Source organism: Ranitomeya imitator, chromosome 9 (genome assembly GCF_032444005.1).
Source record: "Ranitomeya imitator isolate aRanImi1 chromosome 9, aRanImi1.pri, whole genome shotgun sequence".
In the NCBI taxonomy this organism is placed as follows: Eukaryota; Metazoa; Chordata; class Amphibia; order Anura; family Dendrobatidae; genus Ranitomeya; species Ranitomeya imitator.
The window spans coordinates 53,148,471-53,160,726 of record NC_091290.1 but is presented as its reverse complement, the minus strand read 5'-3'; the positions used below and the strand labels follow the sequence as shown (position 1 = coordinate 53,160,726).

General features: G+C 39.9%; 1 protein-coding gene across 2 annotated transcripts in view; it reads left to right on the top strand.

Annotated features, from left to right (window-relative positions):
- Positions 1-12,256, top strand: part of SYT8 (synaptotagmin 8) — a 62,692-nt gene that overhangs the window by 30,225 nt on the left and 20,211 nt on the right. Inside the window, exons 1-3 of one of the 2 annotated variants that reach the window (XM_069740528.1) lie at positions 6,316-6,345; positions 6,449-6,603; positions 7,280-7,443. In XM_069740528.1, the coding sequence (XP_069596629.1) occupies positions 6,495-6,603; positions 7,280-7,443 (273 nt within the window). In that variant the 5' untranslated portion in view covers positions 6,316-6,345; positions 6,449-6,494. Of the gene's footprint in view, positions 1-6,315; positions 6,346-6,448; positions 6,604-7,279; positions 7,444-12,256 lie in introns of those variants that run through there. The other variant, XM_069740527.1, reaches the window with a different exon arrangement.

The following is a 12,256-nucleotide window of genomic DNA, read 5'->3' as shown; positions in this document are numbered from 1 at the left end:
GCTGCTTATCGCAGCTTTTGAGCGTAGTGAGGCTCAAGGAGGGGGGGGGGGCCCTAGGAGGGGGGGTAATGTTAGGAGTCGAGTTTCCTCTGCTGCACAGGGGGAATCTCAATCCGTGTCTGCTGCGGTCTCCCATTCGGTGTCGGCCGCAGTGGGCTCTGCTCAGCGGAGACGTCGCTCCCAGCGTCTCGCTGGGGCTGATTCGGTGCATAGGGTCACTACTGCCTTTTCTGGCTTTCCTATGGTACCCTGCACTGATCTGCGGCGAGCGAACCTCTCTGGGACTAAGTCCTTGTTTACTCACACTGAGCATGCCCAGGGCAGGGTCTCCCATTGGAGGTCGAGGGCCACATGTTCAGTCACATGCTCAGGTGCTGCAGTACATTCCATTGGTCCTTCTGGAAGGTCCTGAAAGGGCAAAACATGCTCAGGTACTGCAGCACTTTCCATTGGTCCTTCTGGAAGGTCCTGAAAGGGCAAAAACTTCAGTAGCAGCTTCCTGTGCTGCAACTATATAAACTGCGCATGACCGCACGGCCATGCGCTAGTATCGTCTTTTGCTATATGCTTTGCGCCAATATGGTCATGTGTTTGTATGTGTTCAGGGACCCGGCTGAAATAAGCCCCTAGAATGCTGGCACCTCCGGCGAGGAGATTGTGTATAAATGTGTTCAGGGACCCGGCTGAAATAAGCCCCTAGAATGCTGGCTCCTCTGGCGAGGAGATTGAGTATGCATGCATGACCACTCACTGCTCACATCTGGGTAGTTGGCCTGTGCCTCTGTGAAAGTCTAACAGGGCACAGAGCTCACCTCTCGCGGTTACTCTGTGAAGCTAACAGAGTTGGTATATACCGCCATATAGAGCCGCCATTATTTAGCAGCAGGTACTTTCCTGCACGGTGGATCCCGGGTTGCGAATGCACCAATTCCGTTTAATAAACAATATATTTGGTGCGTTCCGCCAACCCTAACAAATGATGGCTGAATTTGTAGGCGGTACAAAGTCACTACTTTGTCTCAACCCCAAATTTTTTGAGTCAAATTCACTACCCCCTGTTTTGTTCACTATGTTCTTATCATGGAACCATTCTTTAAGTTTTATCGATCTGAAGAACCTCTCCATGTCTACTTGTAGGTCAAACCACTCTGTGTGTGTACATGGGGCAAATGACAGTCCTCTACTCAAGATTGAAATTTGTGTAGGGGTTAATACCTTGTTGGAGATATTAATTACAAGTTCTGATCCTTTTTCTTGGAGGTTGCTTGTCTTTGTGGCTGTGATCTGTTCCTTTCTGGTTTTCTTTTGGTACCGATGATGACATTTGCCTCCTCTCCTCTTGCGCTTGATTGTCCTTCCATACCATTGTCCTGGTCTATGGGAAATAATGTCATTATTAGTCAATTTCTCATTAACATTGCTCATGTGGTTATCATTACAGCCACCTTTCTTTTTCCAGACGGGTTTACTGCTCTCCTTTTGCCAAGTATATATATGCCCTATTTCGTAGTCCTCTAGATCTCTATTCCACTTCCTCCTTTTGATCTCTTCTAGGTCATTGCGTAATTTCACACTTTCTTTGTCCACCTTTTCTTTAAAGGTACTCCACTCCTCAGCTGTTAATAATGTTTGTATCTTGCACAACATTTTTCTAATTTTGGTTATAGACATTACCACAATGAATTTTAAACAAAACAATTCAGATGCAGCTGAAGTTCAGACTTTCAGCTTTCATTTGAGGGTATCCACATTAAAATTGGATGAAGGGTTTAGGAGTTTCAGCTCCTTAACATGTGCCACCCTGTTTTTAAAGGGACCAAAAGTAATTGGACTGATTATGGTAAATAATAAAAAAAAATGTTTCTTTCTAGTACTTGGTTGAAAACCCTTTGTTGGCAATGACTGCCTGAAGTCTTGAACTCATGGACATCACCAGACGCTGTGTTTCCTCCTTTTTGGTGCTCTGCCAGGCCTTCACTGCGGTGGTTTTCAGTTGCTGTTTGTTTGTGGGCCTTTCTGTCTGAAGTTTAGTCTTTAACAAGTGAAATGCTGCTCAGTTGGGTTGAGATCAGGTGACTGACATGGCCATTCAAGAATACTCCACTTCTTTGCTTTAATAAACTCCTGGGTTGCTTTAGCTTCATGTTTTGGGTCATTGTCCATCTGTAGTATGAAACGACGACCGATCAGTTTGGCTGCATTTGGCTGGATCTGAGCACACAGTATGGCGGCTCTGAATACCTCAGAATTCATTCGGCTGCTTCTGTCCTGTGTCACATCATCAATAAACACTAGTGACCCAGTGCCACTGGCAGCCATACATGCCCAAGCCATCACACTGCCTCCGCCGTGTTTTACAGATGATGTGGTATGCTTTGGATCATGAGCTGTACCTCGCCTTCGCCATACTTTTCTCTTTCCATCATTCTAGTAGAGGTTGATCTTGGTTTCATCTGTCCAAAGAATGTTCTTCCAGAACTGTGCTGGCTTTTTTAGATGTTTTTTAGCCTTTTTATTCTTGATGCTTATGAGTGGCTTGCACCGTGCAGTGAACCCTCTGTATTTACTTTCATGCAGTCTTGTCTTTATGGTAGATTTGGATATTGATACGCCGACCTCCTGGAGAGTGTTGTTCACTTGGTTGGCTGTTGTGAAGGGGTTTCTCTTCACCATGGAGATTATTCTGCGATCATCCACCACTGTTGTCTTCCGTGGGCGCCCAGGTCTTTTTGCATTGAGGAGTTCACCAGTGCTTTCTTTCTTTCTCAGGATGTACCAAACTGTAGATTTTGCCTCTCCTAATATTGTAGCAATTTTTCAGATGTATTTTTTTTTCTGTTTCTGCAGCTTAAGAATGGCTTGTTTCACCTGCATGGAGAGCTCCTTTGACCACATGTTTACTTCACAGCAAAACCTTCCAAATGCAAGCATCACACCTCAAATCAACTCCAGGCCTTTTATCTGCTTAATTTAGAATTACATAACGAAGGGATTGCACATACCTGTCCGTGAAATAGCCTTGGAGTCAATTGTTCAATTACTTTTGGTCCCTTTAAAAACAGTGTGGCACATGTTAAGGAGCTGAAACTCCTAAACCCTTCATCCAATTTTAATGTATATACCCTCAAATGAAAGCTGAAAGACTGACCTTCAACTGCATCTGAATTGTTTTGTTTATAATTCATTGTGGTAATGTCTATAACCAAAATTAGAAAAATGTTGTCTCTGTCCAAATATATATGGACTTACACTTTACGCTGTAGGTACAGTTATGTTTCGCAGGGTGACTGTCATAAAATGTAATACATAAACAATGGCAAAATTGCTCTTTTTTAATCCCTCTATAAAAAGTTATTGCAAGTTAATAAATTACAAGCATCCCAAAATGGTGTATTTCTGCAATTCGTGCAATAAAAAATAAGCCTCCTTATGTCGACAAGAAAAAATAAAATGGTTCTGGCTTTTGGAATACAATAATGAAGAATGGAAAGAAAAATTGTTCTGAAGGCCCATAAAAGGCTGGTCCTTTAAGATTATTACAGTTCCAACTTTACTGTATGTAGGTGACAGGTAGTGTGAATATGACAGGACAGATGTTATGAGTAGAGTGAACTGACACTTATGCATAACCCTGAAATGCAGGGAAATGTTTCATGTCCTGCAGGGCAAAAACACAACCAGACTATTCCGTAGAGTAAACCTTTGTATAACCTACATCACTGTCAGACTTGGGGCCTCCAGAGGAAATTGGCCTCACAGAACGTGCATTTTGGTATTATCAGGGAACACACAGCACATATATCATCAAAAAGATCTCAACCTATAAGGAATTGATATCTTGGAGTATCGGATCAATTATTATTTTTATTTCCGAGCAGGATCCACTGGAAGACCTTCTGGTTCTCTGGTGGGCCAGTCCTACTATGTACCAGTATAGTGTCCAAAGGACTATATTGAAGTGCCCAATAAATACAAGTTTCACAGTGACACAACAGTAACGGAAAGCTGATAATTATTGCAACATTTGAAAACATTAAATATGTGATGAACACCGTACCTGACTCACTACCAGAGACTGCATGTGTCCAGGCATGTGCTGGGGAACCCTGGGGAGAAGTCCTACAGAGACGTGTGAGCGCAGTTGGGAATGTGCTGCAGGTGAACAGGACCTGCAGCACGTGACTGCCGGGGGAGTGGCTGGAGGCGGAGCAAGGTCCCAGTCTCCCGGGGACGATAGCGGGACAGGCAAGCCTGTAGGAGTGTCAAAACTAGTTGAAGTCAGAAGCCAGAGAACAGCGCGGTAGCCAAAAGGGGCGGACGAGTAGAGTGGTCAGAGACAAGCCGGGGTCGGAATTCAGAAGACGGAGCAGTACCAGACGGACAAGTAAGAGGGAAGTCAGGGGACGTAGCTGAGGTCAAAACCAAGAGTGTAGTAGACAGTACAAAGTGAACAGGCAGATAGCAAACGAGGAACAGATCAGGTCATTCACAGGCAAACATACAAAACAGGCAAATGTGCACAGAAATACAGGGGTCAGCTGCCCAGCCAAAAACGGAGGTATAACTGACAACCAATACAGCACAGAGGTGGGTAGATATAGCCCTCCTCCAACCAAGGAGAGGCCACATAGTATTAACCCTAGAAGTACTGCCAAAGAACTCCTGGGCAAACCATAACAAAATAATTGCACAACAGTCTTGGAAAACTCGGATTTTGCAAATGTCAATGGAAATTATTATGGCTTACCTCATAAAGTGGACTCACCAGGCCCTAGGTCCGGGTGGGTAGATAGGCCCCGAGCATTGTTGCAGATGGCAGAATGACACGTGGAGAACAAGGACACAACACTCTCAGGAATCTTGGGAGCAGCAGGATGTATGTGGGGAAGTCAGAAGGGCAGCAGAGATAGAGGTAAAAACACAAAAATTGAGCTTGGTTTACGTTGGTATACATGCAGGACAAAATCGCATGTTCACATTAGCCATAAAGCATGCAAAACCTACAAGAAGCAAAATGAACATAAACCCTGCTGTAACTAAATAAATAAAAAACAAAAGTGCATTTAAATAACACAGGGTTCTTAGTAATACTGTTTTTGATCAAAAATAGTATGAAAGCCTTCCCACGATGGCAAGGTGACCCTGATTGGGATGGTCCTACACTGTCTAATATTAAAAACCTTACCATGTATCAGAGTTGACCTCAGTGTGTGACTAAGGGCAGACAAAGGACTGGGCCCCAAACTGTGGGCACCGGCCTTGGGATGCTATTTAAATGTAATTTCCACACCATCGCTTGCACAAATGATACAAAACCTACAAGAAGCAAAATGCACACACAGAGGTCAAATCTGACACATGGTAAGGTTTATAATATTAGATAGTGTAGGACCATCCCGAACAAGGTCACCTTGCCGTGGTGGGATGACTTTAATGCTATTTTTTATCAAAAACAGTGTTACTAAGAACCCTATGTTATTTAAAATCATGTTTGCTATTCATTTATTTAGTGACCACAGGGTTTATGTTCATTTTACTTCTTAGAGATGAGTAACACGGTATGCACTGGTGGAGGAAACTAACTCAATAAAGTCTTTAATAACAATCCGGAGACACGGGTGTCTGTCGTAATGGGCCTTAAAACTCCTGGGGAGATAATGTTACACTCCAGTCAACCTGCAAAGCCCAATGTGGAGCACAACAGAGAGCGGCGGATCAACATGAAGGGAGGAGAGCCAGGACCTGGGACACGTGTAACAGAAATATTGTAGATCATGTTTGAATTGATTTCTATCTGGACAAAAGATTCAGAATTCTGTCCCACACAGACCTGCCCTGCTGGGGGTCATACACTGTGATCCAAAATACCTCCATTATAAGAGGAAGCAGTGAAACAAGTACTGAATCCATCACAAAATGGACAGTGGCACCAACATTCCTATCCCATGGTCTTATAATAGCGTCTGTTGGGTTTCGCAACAGTGTCCATCGTTTTGGCTGGATCTGCAAGTAGCGCTATCTTTCTCCTAAACCCAACAGAATCTGCGACAGATGAGCCGTTGCCTTTGTTTTTGCTTTTATGTTTTAGTATACATGTATACAGACATTGAACAACCACCTCCATTCGGCAATGCAAACAAGCTGCAGGCAGTGATCACAGACAAACCTTAGTGCGTGTGAACTAAAAAGCCATTACTGAAGAAAATGGGTAACATTATGGGACAAAGGAGGAGGTTTAGAGTCATCCATGGTTCCTGCCTTTCTTTTAGTCAGGAAGTGATTTCCTTCCTTTAACTTCCAACACATCCACACTGATTACAGCTACAACTTTGGAGAAGACGTCTTGTAAGATTTCTGCAGCTCCTGGGCTATTACATATGGGCTGCTTATAAATATATTCATTTTTTTCTATCTTTCCATATAGTAACAATGTAAAATTTAATTCCAGGTTCGGCACATTGGAGGGGGAACCGTTCCTCTATCCAATCACAAAAATGACTAATAGCACAAATACAACGCACCCTACGTCGGCCTCCACCACCCACAGCTCCACCGGATCGGTGATAATCGCCTGGATCGATGGCATTCTGAACCGCATTCCATGTGAGTATTACAGTTCAGAGGGAGTTCCGTGCATTTCACTAACATGGAAATGAAGATATTTCTGATATTCTGACCTTGATACATCAATTGGAGCAACAATTTCTGTTTCTGAGGTTTGTTTTGAATCAATTTCATCACTCTGAAAATGATAATACTCAGCATTCCGACAATCATAACATGGTGTGGCTGGGGAAACACATTTTCTGCTACTTGATTTGGGAACTCTGGGTTATTAGAGAGTAGATTCTCCATTCCGGACATCATTTATTAGTCAGAGGAGAACATCGCTCAATTTGTAGAAACAACATTGTTCATTTCATAGTCAACCACCTTGTTTTCAATGGGAATTGTGCAATGCTTCATTTCCCAGGTGGTGTCTCGGCAGGAAGTTGAACCCTTACTGCCGGGTTTCCCCAAACATTTCATCTAATAGATTGGAATTCCACCCATAGGACACCTTAAGATAAGCTTATTTTAAATATATATTTCTAACAAAAACTGTACACTTCATTTAAGAAAGCGACTGAAAAGATGCCTTTTAGAGTTATTGGAAAAAATTTATTTTCACCTTTGTTTAATAAATGTCCTTTTACGTTTACCTGTTGGTTTTTCTTTCTGTTTTGAATGGTTGCTATTATTCTACTCTAATCTATCCATTCTAACACATTCTTTCCAGTACCACGATGGGCCATCTACACATTGTTTGCTGTGGGACTTTTTTTAATTCTTCTGCTGATAATCTGCTGTTGCTGCTGCTGCTGTAAACGGAAGAAAAATAAGAACAAAGAAAAAGAGAAAATCAAACTTGGGAATGTGAAGAACAGTGTAACTACAAGCTTGGTAAGTTAAAATTATGATAGATAGATAGATGGGAGATAGATAGATAGATAGATAGATAGATAGATAGATAGATAGATAGATAGATAGATAGAAAAATAGATAGATAATAGATGGATAGATAGATAGATAAATAGGTAATAGATAGTAGATAGATAGAATAATAGATAGATAGATAGATAGATGATAGATAGATGGATAATAGATAGATAGATAGATAGATAGATAATAGATGATAGATAGATAATAGATGATAGATAGATAGATAGATAGATAGATAGATAATAGATAGATGGATAATAGATAGATAGATGATAGATAGATAGATGACAGATGATAGATAGATAGATAGATAGATAGATAGATAGATAGATAGATAGATAGATAGATAGATAGATAATAGATAGATGGATAATAGATAGATGATAGATAGATAGATAGATGATAGATAGATAGATAATAGATGATAGATAGATAATAGATGATAGATAGATAGATAGATAATAGATAGATGGATAATAGATAGATAGATAGATAGATGATAGATAGATAGATGACAGATGATAGATAGATAGATAGATAATAGATAGATGGATAATAGATAGATGATAGATAGATAGATAATAGATGATAGATAGATAATAGATGATAGATAGATAGATGATAGATAGATAGATAATAGATGATAGATAGATAATAGATGATAGATAGATAGATAGATAGATAATAGATGATAGATAGATGATAGATAGATAGATAGATAGATAGATAGATAGATAATAGATGATAGATAGATAGATAGATAGATAGATAGATAATAGATAGATGGATAATAGATAGATGATAGATAGATAGATGATAGATAGATAGATAATAGATGATAGATAGATAATAGATGATAGATAGATAGATAGATAGATAATAGATAGATGGATAATAGATAGATAGATAGATAGATAGATAGATGACAGATGATAGATAGATAGATAGATAGATAGATAGATAGATAGATAATAGATAGATGGATAATAGATAGATGATAGATAGATAGATAATAGATGATAGATAGATAATAGATGATAGATAGATAGATAGATAGATAGATAGATGATAGATAGATAGATAATAGATGATAGATAGATAATAGATGATAGATAGATAGATAGATAGATAGATAGATAGATAGATAGATAATAGATGATAGATAGATGATAGATAGATAGATAGATAGATAGATAGATAGATAGATAGATAGATGGATAATAGATGATAGATAGATAGATAGATAGATAGATAGATGATAGATAGATAGATAATAGATGATAGATAGATAATAGATGATAGATAGATAGAATAGAAAGATAATAGATAGATAGATAGATAGATAGATAGATAGATAGATAGATAGATAGATAATAGAAAGATAGATATGGGATATATAGATAATAGATAGATAGATAGATAGATAGATAGATAGATAGATAGATAGATAGATAGATAGATAGATACATAGGAGATAGAATAGATGATAGATAGATAAATTTGAGAGATAGATAATAGATAGATTTGAAAAATAGATAGATGATAGATGAAACATATAATCTAGATTATATGTTTTTAATGTTTTTCTGTGTTTTCACATGGCCTAAACTTATACATAGTGCTGCTGTGCTTTCTTTTTTTTCAATAGATAGATAAATAGATAATAGATAGATATGAGAGATAGAGAGATAGATAGACTGATACACAGGTAGATTGCTTATATCTATGTCTCACATTAATGGTCGCTGCCATTTCTACAAACCTTGCATAAATCAATAATACAAGAAAATATAAGGTTGCTAGTAATATATCTTTTTTTTAGAGAAATATGCTATTTATTCCACTTATGAGTCACTTCTCCCCTTGTACTCCTTAAGCACCAATCAGATTACAGCTTGCTTTTGAAGTCATTGGACAGAGAAAAGAGAGGATGAGGAAGGAATGAAAGAGAGAAACAGTGTTGCCACTTTCTAGTAACTGCTTTATCTTAGCATAGAGCTGTATTCACAGCTACACTGTTCAGTATAATGTTTTCCAAGCAGCTGCTGCTTTTGAATAGTTGCTACATAGAAACAGGAGCAAATGTTTAGAAAAAATATATCACATCAGCTCTTCCTGTCCAGGAGTCCAGGTATTGTTCAATCTAATAAGGCTGCAGTTCATGGACAGGTAGAAGACAGGAAGACAAGAACCTATAGCAATTGTGACGAAGCAAATGATCAAGAATGATAAAATGTATTAAATTTTATTTAAATATTTTAAAACATAAATGATATATACTATATTTAATAGCACAAAAGTTTAAAACTTATAGTCACAATGGGACACCCCTAACCTGGCATGTCTTCAATAATATAGAAATATTACAGTCAGTGTCTATTGGATTAATTGTTCAAAATATTTCTAGATCAGTACTGTAAAATAAATAGCTATATAACCATATAATTATAATACATCATGTTCCAAATCATTATGCAAATTATATTTTTCTCAGATTTTTCTAAATGGTCGGTGCAAATGACAGTCAGTCGAATAAACGTCATCACCCGTTAGAGTATACATCGAATTTTATTGAAGAAACCTCCCAATGATAACAGTATAATCTCCAAAGTGAATAAAAACTCAAAATGCACTGTTCCAAATTATTAGGCACAGTAGAATTTCTAAACATTTGATATGTTTTAACCCCTTTCTGACATCGGACGTACTATCCCGTCGAGGTGGGGTGGGCCCCTATGACCACGGATGGGATAGTACGTCCAGCGCGATCGGCGGCGCTCACGGGGGATCGCGGCCGGGTGTCAGCTGTCTATCGCAGCTGACATCCGGCACTATGTGCCAGGAGCGGTCACGGACCGCTCCCGGCACATTAACCCCCAGCACACCGCGATCAAACATGATCGCGATGTGCCGGCAGTGCAGGGAAGCATCGCGCAGGGAGGGGGCTCCCTGCGTGCTTCCCTGAGCCCCCCGCAGCAACGCGATGTGATCGCGTTGCTGCGAGGGTCTTACCTCCCTCCCTGCCTGCTCCAGACCCGGATCCAAGATGGCCGCGGATCCGGGTCCTGCAGAAAGGGAGGTGGCTTCACAGAGCCTGCTCAGAGCAGGCACTGTGAAGCAGCCTGCACTGCTCTCAGATCGGTGATCTGACAGAATGCTGTGCAAACTGTCAGATCACCGATCTGTGATGTCCCCCCCTGGGACAATGTAAAAAAGTAAAAAAAAAAATTTCAAAATGTGTAAAAAAAAATAAAAAAAAATATTTCTAAATAATGAAAAAATATATATATATATTATTCCCATAAATACATTTCTTTATCTAAATAAAAAAAAACAATAAAAGTACACATATTTAGTATCACCGCATCCGTAACGGCCCGACCTATAAAACTGGCCCACTAGTTAACCCCTTCAGTAAACACCGTAAGGAAAAAAAAAAAAAAAACGAGGCAAAAAACAACGCTCTATTATCATACCGCCGAACAAAAAGTGGAATAACACACGATCAAAAAGACAGATATAAATAACCATGGTACCGCTGAAAGCGTCATCTTGTCCCGCAAAAAACGAGCCGCCATACAGCATCATGAGCAAAAAAATAAAAAAGTTATAGTCCTGAGAATAAAGCGATGCAAAAATAATTATTTTTTCTATAAAATAGTTTTTATCGTATAAAAGCGCCAAAACATAAAAAAATTATATAAATGAGGTATCGCTGTAATCGTACTGACCCGAAGAATAAAACTGATTTATCAATTTTAGCAAACGCGGAACGGTATAAACGCCTCCCCCAAAAGAAATTCATGAATAGCTGTTTTTTGGTCATTCTGCCTCACAAAAATCAGAATAAAAAGCGATCAAAAAATGTAACATGCCCGAAAATGTTACCAATAAAAACGTCAACTCGTCCCGCAAAAAACAAGACCTCACATGACTCTGTGAACCAAAATATGGAAAAATTATAGCTCTCAAAATGTGGTAACGCAAAAAATATTTTTTGCAATAAAAAGCGTCTTTCAGTGTGTGACGGCTGCCAATCATAAAAATCCGCTAAAACCCCCGCTATAAAAGTAAATTAAACCCCCCTTCATCACCCCCTTAGTTAGGGAAAAATAAAAAAAATGTATTTATTTCCATTTTTCCATTAGGGCTAGGGTTAGGGCTAGGGTTAGGGCTAGGGCTAGGGTTAGGGCTAGGGTTAGGGCTAGGGTTAGCGCTAGGGTTAGGGTTAGGGTTAGGGCTAGGGTTAGGGTTAGGGCTAGGGCTAGGGCTAGGGTTAGGGCTAGGGCTAGGGCTAGGGTTAGGGTTAGGGTTAGGGCTAGGGTTAGGGTTAGGGCTAGGGTTAGGGTTAGGGTTAGGGCTAGGGTTAGGGTTAGGGCTAGGGTTAGGGTTAGGGTTAGGGCTAGGGTTAGGGCTAGGGTTAGGGCTAGGGTTAGGGTTAGGGCTAGGGTTAGGGTTAGGGCTACGCTTTGGGTTGGGGCTAAAGTTAGGGTTAGGGTTGGGGCTAAAGTTACAGTTAGGGTTTAGATTACATTTACAGTTGGGAATAGGGTTGGGATTAGGGTTAGGGGTGTGTCATGGTTAGAGGTGTGGTTAGGGTTACTGTTGGGATTAGGGTTAGGGGTGTGTTTGGATTAGGGTTTCAGTTATAATTGGGGGGTTTCCACTGTTTAGGCACATCAGGGGCTCTCCAAACGCGACATGGCGTCCGATCTCAATTCCAGCCAATTCTGCATTGAAAAAGTAAAACAGTGCTTCTTCCCTTCCGAGCTCT